The 16363-nt window shown below is 41.0% G+C and overlaps 1 protein-coding gene across 1 annotated transcript in view; it reads left to right on the top strand.

The window, feature by feature from the left end:
* LOC109481815 (low-density lipoprotein receptor-related protein 6-like) overlaps nt 1–16363 on the top strand; it is a 78429-nt gene that overhangs the window by 40858 nt on the left and 21208 nt on the right. Inside the window, exons 4-14 of the mRNA XM_019784403.1 lie at nt 6638–6772; nt 8255–8455; nt 9241–9436; nt 10179–10429; nt 11406–11546; nt 11997–12286; nt 12884–13110; nt 13659–13843; nt 14355–14567; nt 15149–15307; nt 15961–16163. Of these exons, the coding sequence (XP_019639962.1) occupies nt 6638–6772; nt 8255–8455; nt 9241–9436; nt 10179–10429; nt 11406–11546; nt 11997–12286; nt 12884–13110; nt 13659–13843; nt 14355–14567; nt 15149–15307; nt 15961–16163 (2201 nt within the window). The remainder of the gene's footprint in view (nt 1–6637; nt 6773–8254; nt 8456–9240; nt 9437–10178; nt 10430–11405; nt 11547–11996; nt 12287–12883; nt 13111–13658; nt 13844–14354; nt 14568–15148; nt 15308–15960; nt 16164–16363) is intronic.

Here is a 16363-nt window from a genome sequence, read left to right on the forward strand (position 1 = left end):
TAACACTGGATGCATCTTGGGTGTAATGTGAAACGTCTCCAACCATCTGACAGCTGTCAAGACGCTGTCATCACGTCTTTTGAGCAGATTTCTGCCACACCACCTTGGGGGACTTGACCCTTGCCATTGGAAATGGGACATCAGATCAAGGCAAGACTTCCGCAGGGACCACTCCACAGATTGTGCAAATTTTTCAATTTCCTCCCTGTTGACAGCCAAGGGTATGAGTGTGGGGTTGAATGATGGGTGTTTGTGTTGTCTGGTTGAGGTTTTTGGCAGATGGTAACATTTTTTTGGTTGGCTAAGTAGGCACTGAGTTTCTGTTGACTGGAAATACTTAGAGTATACTTGAGGTTGCTACAAATTAGTGTTCTAGCCAGGCTTGCTGTCATTTAACAGGATTTTGCTGCTAAAGAAAGACAAAATTTTTACCTTATCTGTCATCTTTGACGGACAAAAAATGTTATGAAAAGAGGTGACATTAAACTTTTTAAAGCATAGTCTACCAGCAAAAGTTGCCCTTGAAAATGCAGAAAATAGCATTTCAGAGGGTCAAGATTTCAACATTTTCCAAGGGGAGTATGCTATCACATTGACCAGAAAATTGACTTTGAAAATCTAGTTTTACTGACATAAAATCGCTTAAAAACGTGTGTTTTGGAATGTTTTCCCCACCCCTACACAAAAGCACACCTGGACCGTCCCACCTGTAAATCCCACATATTTGTTGTGATTCAGACCCTGCCTCCCAGGTATTACCCCACTGTGGCAGTAGAGCGATTCTTCCAAAAGACCAGAAAGACCTCTTTACCTTTTGCCAATTTGTTTGGTGCCCGATAAAGCATCACCTGTCAGTTGGCTGTGTATAACAAACGATCGGGCAGGTAATCCCTGGGCAGAAGACAGCCCCCAGGCTGACAAGATACTGGAACCTCTATTGTTCCCACCTGAGTTTATGTCAGGTAGTAGACTGGTAGGAGCTTTGGGGAGACAATGGAAATACCTTCGCTTTTAATTAAAATGTGGGATAGGTTGTAGGGGTCGTTGCATGGGCATTTCTGGAAACTCTTTTTACTTCAGCTTAGGCCATGTGGATTTGATTATATGGATGACATCAGTTTGCGCATGAATTTTTGTCCGTTTCCAAATAGAAAGTTTTCAACCATGCTGTAAAACAGTGGCAAAATTAGTAAATATATACCGTAAGTTGCACAAAAAAATATTGGAAAACAATACCAATGTTGTGCAATGAATGCCAAAATCAAACGAAAAGGACGAAAATGTAAAGAAATGAATTTGAAGAGTAGATTATTTGCCATACCATACCCTGTGTCATATGTTCAACCTTCATGACCATGTAGATTTCAGAATGAAAGCAACTTTTTTTGCCAAACTTTTTCTTATTCGCACGCTCGCATCAGTTTTGGGGTTCCCAGAGGATGTCATCCATATAATCAAATAAATCAACATGACCTTAAAGGCATCCAATGTTATTTCAGTACAGCAAAACAAAAAGTATTCTAGATGAGAAAATCTGTCAGATATTGGTACATGTATTTACTGCTATTTCTTTACTGCACATTTTTGTCATAATTTTATACATGAAGCATTTGAAATAGCCCTAAAACAAGCCTTGTAAGGAGTCCTTTAATTTTCTGATACCACCAATAAATAACTTTAACCAGCCAGTGATACAAAAAAACGTTTTCCATCAGCGACTTCTTGAATAATTTTTAGAGCTTTGCATGAAGTTTTCACATGAATATCTTTCAGGGTAAAAATATAGAGTTGATTTTTCGGTCAAGAATCGGGATCCATTTTACCTAAAACATGGATTTATGTCCTCCTCAGATTTTACATGGGTTCTGTACAGAAATTCCAAACAGTTGGATTCTTGGTGCAGTCGTACGCATTTCTGTAAGCCCCATAGTTCCTGGAGCTCAAGTTTAAATAAAAGGGCACTTCATACATAGCCTTAAAAACAAGCAGTTCAAAACAAGCGTATCCGTTCCCTATCTTATATATCTTAACTCAGGTCTTAGGTGGTATCAGGACTACTTAGCTGATAGTAGACACACCTTCGTAAGGCTTGGGACGCCACAATGGAGGGAATTTATGGCGTTTCAGTGACAGACATATGAGGTCAGCCATGTATTATCATATCCCTTTAGGCAAGACAAGTAAGCTTCAAAATATGTTTGTCATTCGTACTTGCATACTACAGAGAAAAAAGTTGCAAAAGTCTGCTCTAGCGTAACTTAGAATTTGATTCAAAACAAAGTTTGACGGAATTGAAAACGTACCTTGTGAAAAATTTACTCAGCTGTGTTACTATTAGGCCCGATTTAGACTAGAAACGCTTAAGGGGTTTTGGCCAGGGAAACGTTTCGGAACGGTTAACCGTTCCCGGTCTAAAGAGGAAAAAACGGTTTGTTATGGGTTTTCGCGGACCGTTTCCGAAAACCACCTCCATCGTGGTTTTCGACCGTTTCAGAACCCTTCAGCGGGGGGCCCGAAACGCTTTTTGCTAGGTCTAAAGACAAAGGGTTTCTTGAAACGGTAAACCAGGTCACATGTCATATGCTAATCACATGCTAATAAGCCCGCGCACGTCCATTATCTGGTAGATTCGCGCCATATTTGATTGTGTCCATTTTCGCCATTTTATATCGTGTATTTCTCGAATTTTTGTTATCCTTTACGTCTGGAGGGATGGCAGAAGGCCAAGGGAGGGTCTGGACCCAAGATGAGACCCGCTTCTTGATCATCTTGTGGGCCAATCAAACTATACAATCCCGCTTGGGGACCTCGCGTAATAGGGAGGGCATACAGATGCTTGTGGACGGGCTGGCGGCTGAGGGGTATTTATGCACCCCAAAGCAGGTTCGGGCGAAGTTCAAGGCCCTGAAACACAAGTATCGTAAGGCCAATGAGGCAAACCGTATAAGTGGTTCGGGGAGGTCATCATAGGTCACTGTGGGTCAGAAACATCCTGCGCCACGGGCGGCCCGAAACACTTCCGCCCCTGTGTCTAAAGACGAACCGTTTTCTGTGGCGAAACGTTTCGTACCGTTTCAAAACGGTATACCGTTTCTAGTCTAAATCGGGCGTTAGTTTTCAGGGTATGATAATAACCTGGTAACCCAGTTTCCTAAACAATCAACTTCCTTTTAGGCCACAGCAAGTAAATTTCATGGATGACATCCTCCCCAGACTCCAAATCTAATGCGAGCGTGCAAAAAAAAACAAGACGAGGCGAAAAAACCAAGGTTCCTACATTTTAAAATTTTGACTCAATCATTGTACAAATGGTTTTGATTCAGTGGGAACATCACATATACATGTAGCAAGCATCACATATCACTGCATCAAAGTAAAAAAACAAAACATTAAATCAGAGCTTTGTCTTGTCTCCTCTCTTCTTAGGTATCTGCCATCCACCTTCCGTCATGGCAACAGACATCTTTGCCCATTTTCGGCATGTTGACCACTGTCAGAAGGGAACAAAATTTCTTTTTTTTTCTTTCCAAAATAAGGCGAAAATTAATGCGTGCGCTGATGTCATCCATAAAAATTACTTGCTGTGGCCTTAGTGAGTGTGACAAGGAAAACTAACAAGGCTTCTTGGTAATAATTCTTGGTCATAAATTTCTACAGGCTTTGCTTAAAGATATGCAAGTCAGGTTGTTGATGTATGTGTGAAGAAAGGACAAGGACAGAAGGGTGGTTAGGCCATGTTGATTTGATTATATGGATGACGTCCTCTGGGAACCCCAAAACTGATGCGAGCATGCGAATAAAAAAAAAGTTTGGCCAAAAAAAAATGTTACCTTCATTATGAAATCTAGGCCTATGTGGTCATGAAGGTTGAACAGATGACTAAACATAATATTTTATTGCCAATGGTGAATAATAGACTCTTCATTTTCATGCCTTTACATTTTCTTCTCGTTCTTTAGAATCGATTTTGGCATTCTGCGACAGAGGTATCGAAGAAACATACATGATTGTATATTTTTCAAACTGATCAGCCTTTTCTAGCTCCATAATCAGACACCTGAGTGATGAAACTTTGTACCTTCTATTTTCAAATATTGATATTCAAAACATAAAGTATCATCAATTAAATTTTTTGGATCACCAATAGTTTTCCAATGTTTTTTTCAATTTACAGCATATATTTTTGCTCATTTTGCAGCTACTTTGTACGATTTACAGTATGGTCGAAAACTTTTTTTTGGTGGGGGGGGAGGAAGAAAATTCATGCACGCTTGGATGTCATCCATATAATCAAATCAGCATGGCCTTATTTGGCGAAACTGTGGCGCCGTCTTTTTCGCCGGATGAACACACATTGGCGTCAGCAGAGTGACAAGTTACGACACTGGTATAATCACAATATCAATCATCCACAGTAAACACTGTCAGACAGTTCTGACACTAACAATGTGGCAAATTATCCGCTTTCTACACAACTTGTTCTGAGGCCTAGCTGTTTCAGTCCTAAAAATATTAGGGTCGGCAAAGGATGATCTTTTTTGGGGGTTCAGTATTGGGGGATTTGGAGGTGAGTCTGGTGATCCAAATACTGTACAATTTAACAAAGTAAAACTTGGATGAAGACAATTTATATGTTTTCAGTGTCAATCTTTGAAAACCGATGGTACAACGTTTCATCACTCAGGTGTCAGATCATGGAGCTAGAAAAGGTCGATCAGCTCAGAAACTTCATGTCCCTTGCAGGGGTCCACACAAAAAAGGCTAGGGTCGGCAGTTTTTTCTAGGGTCGGTCGGGAAACAGGAAACACATTTTTTCCTACGCCTGATATACAATGAAAGAACAGACAAGTACATTTGGGCGGTTACGCGACCAAGTAGAGTGACAAGTTATGAATTATGTTATAATCACAATATCAATCAACTGCAGCAGACACTGCCAACCCTCGCTCCCTGTGTGTAAATCAACAACATACACAGTAGTTCTGTCACTGGTGGCAAATTATCCGCTTTCCACGCGCGAGTTGCGCTGACTAACATGTGTCGGCGGCCTGCTCACTGTCGTAGCGTAACCTCCAGTCATTCAAAACAAGAGTACACCGGCATCTTCGTTTTTTCCACCACCAGGACTTCTGCATGTTGCTAGAACTTTGCAACCTTGCTGTAAACCAATGATTAGCCAGGAGTGTTACAACCCAGGCTATTGTTTACATCAGCACATGAGGCCACACCAATTTAATTTCTTGGTTAACGGATTCGGCACTTCATTTTTTTCTGATTTGCAAATAAAAATAAAAATTCAGAATCAACTGCAAAATGCTCATATTTTTCCCTGAACAGTTGAAAACAGTCCTTTTCTTACTACTTGTTACAGTCATTCCAGTATCATTAAAAGTAGTATCATTAAAAGTTCAAAATTCATTGCTTAAATTCTGAACCAGCCTGGTGTGTTGACTTCATAGCTCCTATCGTACCATTTTGGGCCATAATAGGATGTCTAGGGCTGTTTTGTTTTTTTTTTCGCCCGCCTGCTCCATTAGTTTCCTAGAAAAATCTGTTAACCAAGAAATTAAATTGGTGTGGCCTGATAGAAAAAAAAAGAGTTTGGCAGTTGACTTGTGACTGGAATACGGGAAGGTGTCGGGCGTGTTGACACAACAGAGCCTGAGCGGATGTGTGTGTCGTTAATTGTTGTGGAACAGGAAACAGTCTCACTGCACACCTGTGTGAGACAAGGTGACTTCCATGCGTAATGCTGTTTTTAAGACCTTGAAACATGACTTAGCTTGACAGGTTGTGCCTAGGGCTCAGGGCTCGAAATTAACATTGTCCCAGTGTCAAATGACACTAAATTTTCAGCTTGGGACAATTCAAATTACGTTTCGGGACAATTTTGGGACAATTGGAAAATTCTAAGACCATCCACGTCATTTGGGAATGCGATCCATCCATCCTGCTGCAGACTGCTGGCAGCCTATAAATATATAATACTCTGACAAACATTTAAATTTGACCAATCAGGGATTCCAAATATCAGGGACGGTGCCATGCCCATGATATTATCATGTATTTCCCTACATTTACTAATAAAGTGGACTTCAAGTTGTACAAATTCAGTTGTTGTTTTCTTATTTTTGTCATCAACTTATTTCCTGAAAAGCAGGCTGGGACAGTCCATCTTCAGTTCGGGACAATTGAAATCTATGTTCGGGACAATTCTGGGACAATAGTGAAAAAAGTTAATTTCGAGGCCTGGGGCTGTGTACTGGTACACAGTACCGATACTGTACTGAAAAAAATTGATCAGATACAAGTCCAATATACCTAATCCCTTACCTACATAAAGTTACACTAAATAGTATTTATAAAATTTATATGCTTATTTTTGTCCTAAAATAGTTTAATAGCTTAAACATCTTAGTTTTGCTCGTATTTTTTACCTTTTTTTTTACTTTTGACCAGTTACCATAATTCGTTACGCTTTTGGAGTGGGTGAGTTTTGTCCGAGCCTTTTTGGTTATTTCACTAGTGAACACATCTAAAATGCAAAAGTTAGCATTACCTGATGATAGACAAGTACAATGATCATCATTCTTCATGTCAGTAACTGACGCCTTTGTGTCTTGATTTCTTGTTCCAGGACACGCCAATCCCTGTCAGCCCAACAACGGCGGGTGTTCCCACCTGTGTCTGATGTCTCCTGACACCCCTAACTACAGGTGTGCCTGTCCCACCGGAGTCAAGCTACTGGACAACAACAGAACCTGCGCTGATGGTATTTATTTGTTTATTTATTGTTTGATTTCAAAAAGAAAACATACTGTAAATCATACAAAACAGTTGTAAATGAGCAAATGTATACCGAGAGTTAAAAAAAAAAACATTGGAAAATGATACCAATGTTGAAAAATTAAACGAAAAAGACAAAAATGTAAAGAAATGAATTTCATCATCATCAAATGAATTTGAAGACTAGATTATTCGCCATACCATACTCTATGTCATTTGTTCAACCTTCAAAACCACGTAGATTTCATAGTGAATACAACTTTTTTTTTTGGCCAAACTTTTTTTTTTATTTGCACGCTCGCATCAGCTTTGAGGCTGCCAGAGGATGTCATCCATATAATCAAAACAACAATGTTGGCCTTTCAAATAAAACAAAATGTAGTAATTGAGAAATAAATAGACAGGCATTGGAGAGCCAGAAACCTGATGTTTTATCTTTGGCCCTCCCCAATACTTAAAAATTAGAAGATAAATTACCATTATTACCAATTTTGAAACAAAGAAAATAATAGTAGGAAATTAACAAACACAATTCAAACATAATACAAACCATCTATCTAAGCAAATAAAGAAAGATCAAACTAACTCGACTAGTTATTACAGTACACACACTCTACACCCCTAGATTGCGAGCAATGATCCTCCCATGTCCAATCATGAACCTAGGCAAACAGAAAAAAAAGTTGAGCTGGCTAGACCGTGCTTCACACCTACAGCCTTTCATTACAAGATCAAGGACTAAAGATTCTAAAGAATAATGGCAGCGGAAGTGACTTAGAATGTTGGGTGTAACAGACTTCCAGTGTAGTATGTAAAGGCTTACAACAAACAAAGAGAAAAGAGGATGTTATAGTCATTTTCTGCATTAAGTTGTTACATCAGGTATGATCTGTGATTGTGGGGAGCGGCAGTGTGAAATTATGTGAGAGTTTGCTGTAAAACCTGCTTGTTTGTATAAAACAAGTGTAATTTTCAACATAAGAAATTGGACTTACCCAGATTTTCCAGTCTTTGTAAATTCTGTGACGTCACTTCATGCAAGATAACACACGTGACTCAGTGAACAGTAGATCATACATGTAGGTTGCAGAAAGACTGCAGCCCCCTACCATCTTTGAGGGATTGTTGCAATGCCCTGATTTAAATGGCCTCTTTAATACCATAAAGCTTGTATGTGTATACTATGTTGCTATCATAATTACTGTAAATCACTTTATATTTGCGGTAGTAAAAGTTCTATGAAAAATGAACATGTTTGCGGAACGTTTTGCGGTGGCAGCAGGTGAAGAAGAAAAAATTTTCAGTTAATCATTAATTTTTGTTTGGGGTAATGATAAATTCACAGTACAGAAATGACAGCAAAAACTCTGAGTGCTGAGTATTTAAGTACCACGAGTATCAAGTAATTTACATTATGTCAAAGGCAGTAGGTCATGCAGAAGTTATATCTCCTTTTTCCTGTCTCCAGGAGCGAGTGAAATCCTCCTGCTGGCGAGAAGAACAGACCTGCGGAGGATATCGCTGGACACGCCGGACTACACGGACGTGGTTCTGCAGATCGATGACATCAGACACGCCATCGCTATCGACTACGACGTGGTGGAAGGGTTCGTGTACTGGACTGATGACGAGGCTAGGGCAATCAGACGGGCGAGATTAGATGGCACAGGTTTGATTCCCGTTTTGGATTTGACGATCATTTGTGTAGTGCAGTGGTTAGCGATCCTGCCTCTGGACTAAGAGGTTGGCAGTTCGAATCCCGGCTGTTGTCGCTCACCCGACATGCACACTACTGTTTAGGGTAGCAGTCCTTAGGACGGGACGTTAAGCCGTTGTGCACTGTTCATTGTACTTGGCGAAAAGAGTTAGGCAAATTTCCCCGGTACAAAGAACCTGTAAATATTGCACATAGCATCTGTCTTCTCTGTTATGACCAGTGGAAGATTAGCTCTTCAATGAGCTAAACTGGTTCGAGATCACTTTCACACAAGGTAGCATTTATTGCCCCACCGTTAGCTAAACAAGCACTGTATACAGTATAGTGTACATTGTATGTTTTCAAAGTACTGTAATTTACCTTTTCTTAATTGTAGCAAAATACTACAGTCATCAAAAATTAATTTCGCGGTGATGGCAAGTCTAGGAAAGGGGTGATTAATAAATTAACAATGATAAGTTCACGGTACACTTGAACAAGACAGTGACCACGAAATCTGTAAAAAAAAAAGTATGAATTGAACAAAAAAATCAGGAATTACAGTATCAGTTGAAAGCTGTATGCTAAAATTTTTTGTTACTTTTACATAATGTAGTTGGGTTGAAGAGTTGTGAATAATTTCTAAGAGATCTCAAGACTCAAGACAAAACTCTTTAAAGTAATTTGATAGCAATTATAGTGACAAATACCAGTACTGTTTAAACAATTGACTAACTGAAGCATCCTATCTTCTATAGGTGTGGAATACCTGATCACAACAGAGGTAGAACATCCTGACGGCATCGCAGTAGACTGGGTAGCCAGGAACCTGTATTGGACAGACACGGGCACAGACAGAATAGAGGTCACCAGACTGAACGGAACGTCACGGAAAATCCTCATCGCGGAAAACCTGGACGAGCCGAGAGCCATCGTGTTAGACCCCTCAGAAGGGTAAGGATGCATGGATGCTATCATGAAAGTTCATCTGTGTTGGTAGTTACATGTTTAAAGTTAAAACTTTTGGTCCAATACAAAAAATTCTCTCACCTAGACCTTTCGACCAGTCACTCTGGTCTTCCTCAGTAGACTGACCCAGTGTAGCTTGTCACGTGGCTTCTTTGAAGTGGGTCAGTCTACTGAGGAAGACCAGAGTGACTGGTCGAAAGGTCTAGGTGAATTTTTTGTGTTGGACCAAAAGTTTTAACTTTAAACATGCATGGATACATTAGTGTTGATCATAATTACATCATAGAGTTTGTTTTTATGTTAATATAATTGTTACAACTATTTTAGACAGTTGAATTTCAGGTATTATAACTTCTGAATCTACAAGGTTGCTGGTCAAAATTTCTTTTTTCTTGTTACTCCCTCCATTTTAAATCATTATGTATACCGAAGGAAAACATATTGTTTTTGACCAGTTTCTTCCTCTTCTTCTTCTTTAGACAGTGACCTCTGACCTGGCCAATGGCCTCATTTGTTGACGTCTGTCACCATATTAACTGGTGTTCGGTTACATAATGTTGCAATTTCATAGAAGGCATTTAGACTCCTGTCACCATATACATGTATGTGAATGTGTTTGAGTAAGAATTAACAGAGCAGACCATATCGGAAGATAAACATAATTATGCATTTGCTTTGCAAATGTTACTTTTTTAGTTATTTTACTAGTTTATTTTATCCTTTCCAGATACATGTACTGGACAGACTGGGGCCAGCATCCCAAAATCGAGAGAGCGGAACTAGACGGGAGCCATCGAACAGTTCTGTTTAACACCTCGCTGGTCTGGCCCAACGGTCTGGCCATAGACTACCAGGCCAGGAGAATATACTGGGGCGACGCTAAAACAGACAAGATCGAATACGCCAACCTCAACGGGACTGGGCGCACTATCCTTGTGGATGAAAAACTTCCACACATCTTTGGCTTCAGTTTGCTAGGTAAGATATTAAAATAAAAGTGTTATGTTGACGCTTTAAAAGTAGATCCCACAGTGGGAAGACTGTAACCAATAGCGAAAAGGAGTGACCATTAGCCATCAAAAATTTGATAGTGGTCAGTGCTTTGGCCAACCGTAGTTCAGTGGTTAAGGAGTCACTCTGTTGGCCAATGGTCACAGCCTGCGCACCATAGCTCAGTGGCTAACGGTCACTCCTTTGGCCAATCAATGGCGAGTTGTCCTAGTTTGTAACTAACTTTTTGGAAGATACTCAAGGGTTCGAAATAGTTGGTGCATGTGCGCCTTGTTGCACACTAATTTGGAGTTGTGCACCCTTTTTTTCCTGTGGTGCACCCAAACATTTTTGTAGGTTTAAGTATGTAAAGATGTTAAATGTATAGTAGCATACAGCATATTCTTGATATCAAAGTGTTAAATAGTAATAAAATCATTGTTGACATTTGTTTACATGTTCTACTAAATATATTGTATAATGCACCCAAGAAGTTTTGATGCACCAGTGTACAAAATACTTTTTTGAACCAGATTGCCCAGTGGGCAACCTACGTCAAAAATTAGGTTGCCCATCAGAATTTTAGGTTGCTCCACCAATAACTTATTACTTTCCTCAAATTAAGTAATGTTACATATACATCAGCCTTTGACAATATTTCTATCAGCCTTTAGTTAACTGATACAAGTAATTATATTAATACCTAAAATTAAAAAGCATGTGCTGGATACAAGTGGGCATGATTTGGGGGGGGGGGAGCATTCTTAAAATTCAGGTAGCACACTGGGCTAACTAGGTTCCAAAATAGATTGGCCCAAGTAAAATTTGGTTGCCCAGAGCAACTGGGCAACCAGGTATTTTGCACACTGTGCACTCTTTTTAGGTTGGGTGAACCAGTGCACCAGTGTATTCCCCAAAAATGAATTTCGAGCCCTGTACTTAAAATCTTTCTTGTTTCTCACAGGTAACTATATCTACTGGACGGACTGGCAGAGACGGAGTATTGAGCGCGTACACAAGACCACGGGAGATGACAGACAGATCATCGTGGATCAGTTACCTGATCTCATGGGTCTGAAGGCTGTTAACGTACAGAGGACAGATGGTACACTATTGTTTTTGTTGTTGTTGTTGTTGTTTTGTTATGTTGTCTTTGTTTCCTTTTATTTATGAAAGACATAGCTATCAGGATATACAGCCCTCCAGACTGGTCCCATTTTAGGAACATGATTACATTGTATGTGTCTACAGAGTAAGATTACCCAGTACTCCGATCAAAACTTTTTTTGCATTAGGATTTCAATGTAATAGACGGCAAAGCTTAACAGCCATATCATGATGATTTTGCTCTCTTATCATGATAGTTCCAGTCTGCACTTTTCTATGAGGAAAAGACAATATTCATGTGATATAATGTTCTGTATGAATATCTACCTTCACAGTGGTGTGCCTGGTTTTTTGCTGGTATGCCCAAATTTTTTTGGGGTGGGGGCGCCAGGGCTCACGTTTTTCTGGTGCCTTGTAATGTTGACTGGATATGTGAATTCCTCCCCAGGCTGGAACCCTTGTGTGGAAAACAACGGCGGCTGCTCGCACCTGTGTCTGTACCGGCCGTCAGGCGTGTCCTGCGGCTGTCCAATGGGCCTGGAGCTCATCACGGACATGAGAACGTGCATCGTCCCCGAGGCCTTCCTCCTGTTCTCGCGCCGCGCCGACATCCGGAGAATATCGCTGGAGACGAACAACAACGACGTGGTGATCCCGCTGCCCGGCGTGAAGGAGGCCAGCGCGCTGGACTTCGACATCAATGACAACAGGATATACTGGACAGATGTCAGTCTGAAGGTGGGTGTCAATGTGGTTCAATGGCTTCTTATATCATTTTCTAAAATACATTGTAGCTCAAGCATACATGTACACTTTGCCTTCGGGTGTTCAAAAACTCATTCTTTCTTAGAATCATCGCAGAGTGGAACTTGCTGTCACCAAGTACAGTAGGGGTGTTATCATTAGTTAGCTTTAAACAATGTTTAGAGTTAGATGTTCAAGGGTTAGGTGTAACAAGTCGTTCGGTGTAACCAGCTGTTGGGTAGCACAATTGATTAGTGTTTTATTTTTTTTCTCATAGCTGCAATATCTGTATCTACAATATCTGTATCTGCATAGCCAGTATGTAGGCCCTTCAGCATAATACACCAGTTTCACTGGCACCTAGCGCATGGCAACTGGCTACATGTATATTACACTGAATAACCTGTTACACCTACTTTGTAACTTTTAAACGGATAGTGAGTGAGTGTGAGTGTAACTATAAGTCTTGTATTCAGCTATCTATTTATCTATCCCAACTGTACTTTGTTGCACCAAGTTCCACTGTAGAATATATGGCCCAAGGAAAAACCCAAGTTTTCTGATGTTCTACCCTCTCTAAACCTTACACAGTCCATCAGTCGAGCCTTCATGAACGGCAGCAGCGCCGAGAAGATCATCCAGTTTGGACTGGATTTCCCAGAAGGCATGGCGGTGGACTGGGTGGCTCACAACCTGTACTGGGCCGACACCGGAACAAACCGGATCGAGGTGGCTCGGCTGGACGGCTCCTCCAGAAAGGTCCTGGTCTGGCAGGACTTGGACAATCCGCGGTCCCTGGCACTGGACCCTGCCTTTGGGTGAGATAGATGTGCTTGTGCTGTACATATAGAATACAACACGGGGTATTCCGTATCGCACGAGGTATCGGCCCGACCGCGGGTCGGATCGCCCGCAGGCCGGAGGGCGATCCGACTCGTGGGAGGGCCGGGACCGAGGGCAATGCGGAATACACCGTGTTGTATTTTATGTCTTACCCACCCAAGTAAACACGCCTTTCAATGCAAGATGAGCCAAAAGTTGGTGCCACTGAACCCTAAAATGCAACAACATCAATTCCAACGTCCGGATTCTGTATTCGAATTTTTTAAAGGGGCACGCGCGGTTAGGGCGAAACGCGTTGGAATTGTTTTATGGAAGCCATGGAAGTGTTCGATAACGGGTTCCGGACCGGGCCGTACCGTAAAGTACGGCCCGGTCCGGAACCCGTTATCGAACGTTATCGCGGCCCAGATATTATATAAAGATGTCGTATTATGTTACTTTTTTATGTGCAAAATGACAATAAACAATATAATAAGAATGAAGCTGCCAGCCTTCTCTAAAACTTCCCCTTTCTCCCATCCAGGTTCATGTACTGGTCAGAGTGGGGCAGTGACCCAAAGATCGAGCGAGCGTCCATGGACGGTACTGACCGGTTCATCCTGGTGGACAGTCTGGGGCGCGCTAACGGACTGACCATCGACTACCCAGAGAGACGGTTATACTGGGCAGACCTGGACACCAACCTCATAGAGTCTTCTAACATGCTAGGTACAGCCTTCTTTTTTTTTTGTTTTTTAGTTAACATCAAGACACGTTTTCTAGAAAAATTTGCATTAGGGAGTAGATCGCAAGCATGGCAAAGGAGGGAAATGACCAAGGGGCGATTTTTTTTACACATGTATGACTATGAGTGTAACAGTTTGTAATGCTAGAATGCATTGTTGTATTGCTTTTACGTCTTTACCAGAAAGAGATCATTTTGAGAAAGACTAAATGGTATGTAAGTAGCCACTTGAGAAAGGCACTTTAAACAACTTTCCTCACTCAACCCAAGTGTGAATGGGTACCTAACTTCAGTTGGGGAAAGTCATATTGAGGCCAGCTTGGCAGCCGCACAGACCCTTGCGACAGAAATGTGTATAATGTGTGTTATTTCATTGTTGTGATTTGTATTGATTATTATGTGACACCCTGCATCAATTCAGCTGTATAAAGGCTGCGACTGCACGGGTACTGTTTAGTGAATAAACACCATTTATTATTATGCAACTCCTTCCAGGCAACGATCGTAAGCGGGTGATAGCGGACAACTTGCCCCACCCGTTTGGACTGACCCAGTACCAGGACTATGTGTACTGGACAGACTGGAACACACGGAGTATCGAACGGGCCAACAAGACCACGGGCGAGAATCGAACCCGTATCCAGGGTTCCCTGGACTACGTGATGGACATCATGGACATCTTAGTGTTCCATTCCTCAAGACAATCAGGTAAAGGTCTGAGACATGAAGAAAAAGAAGAAGAACGTTATTGCAGGACAATTGCACATGGTACAAAGAATGGCAACAACAAATGAACAAAGTACAAAAAAGAAGTATAGAATCAGACCTTAATTATAGAATAAGACCTAAATCCTAATTACTCAAACAACAAGGGCAAGTACAAGTCTGTCTTTGATAAAGTGTTACAATCAAGTGATCTCTGTTTGACTGTGATTTCTGTATCCATAGTAATGTCTTTAGAAAAGAAAGTGTTTTCTCTGATACAGGTTTTGAAGCTGATTATTACACAGTTGTGTATTATTTGCAAGATTACTGAGATGTTTAGGATTACTAAGATTAGAAGCCTTTGTAGTAGGATACAGGAGTTTTCTTTTATACAACCAAGATTTCTCACCTAAGTGTTGTCATTTCATTGTTTATCAGACACCTTTCTCAGAGCTTCACAATCCTGGTGCAAAAAAAACCTCCTTTATCCTATACTTTACCAATCTGATGAAAGTATTTTCAGAAGCTTTGCAGTAATAAGCTATAGGGAGAAAACTGAGTCATCTTTCCTTCTATCATCACAGGGTGGAACCAGTGTGCAGTAAACAATGGCGGGTGTTCCCACCTGTGTCTGGCCACCGCCATGCCGTCCGCCACGTCAGCGGAGACCGCCATGGACCTGCCCGTCATGTGTGGATGTCCTTCTCACTGGAACCTGGACCCTGACGACAGGACCTGCCATCGTAAGTCTTCACTCCTAATATTTGCTGTAATCATAGTAAAATGTTGAACTCACAATTACACAGAGATCAAATTTTCAGCAACCACTGTCACCTTCATCAGGATAATTAACCATGTAACTGTAACTTTCTTGCTAGATTATGTTGTGAAGTGATTGGTCATTAATTATGCTGATGAAGACGACAGTGGTCTTTGAAAATTTGATCCCTGTGTAATCCTTGTGTTGGAATAAAGTTCAGCATTTTACTATGATTATTACCAACACAGATGAACTTTCATGATAATTTGCTGTAATCTACAGTACTGGTTTTCAAATACGTTTTCAAATGACTTTACTAGCAGTGAGTTTTCTGCAGTATTGCAGAATGTCAATATTTTGTTCCGTAATTGAGAAATACTTTCTGCAAATACACACTAAAATGTCCAGATATAAATCCATGGCATATAAAATGTCGGCCAACATGCAACTTTGTATATATAGGAAACATTTTTGCAAACATTTTATGTGCAATTTTAGAGCTTCATCAAAGGCTGGACAAAGATCAAGTAGAGAATAAGTCACTATTTCTCGAACAAAAGTCAAGCATTAGATTCTTGTCTTTAAATGAATGAAAAAGAATGTCATGCTGATGTCGTATCTCCCTTCTTCTGCCAGCTCCTGCGTCGTTCCTGCTGTTCAGCCAGCGTGACCTGATCAGCAGGATGGTGTTTGATGAACAGCAGAGTCCTGACATCGTGCTGCCCATCCACCAGCTGCGCAACGTCAAGGTCATAGACTACGACCGCATGGGAGAACACATCTACTGGATCGACGGGCGCATCAAGCAGCTGAAGAGAGCGAAAGCCAATGGCTCCGAGGTAAGTAGTGTTCTGCCAGCACGTCGGCAGAACATACTGCATCTGCGCGAAACCCGTAATGTATTGTACATAGCAGTTTGGCAAAATGTCTCATATAAGGTTGTATTCGCTCATATAAGGTTAGCATTTCGACAGTAGTTTCCAAATGTTGTTTAAAAAATATCCTCTGCAACAGGCAAAATTCTGATGCAACGTTAACC

Source organism: Branchiostoma belcheri, unplaced genomic scaffold (genome assembly GCF_001625305.1).
Source record: "Branchiostoma belcheri isolate BF01 breed outbred unplaced genomic scaffold, Haploidv18h27 scaffold58, whole genome shotgun sequence".
NCBI classification, from domain to species: domain Eukaryota; kingdom Metazoa; phylum Chordata; class Leptocardii; order Amphioxiformes; family Branchiostomatidae; genus Branchiostoma; species Branchiostoma belcheri.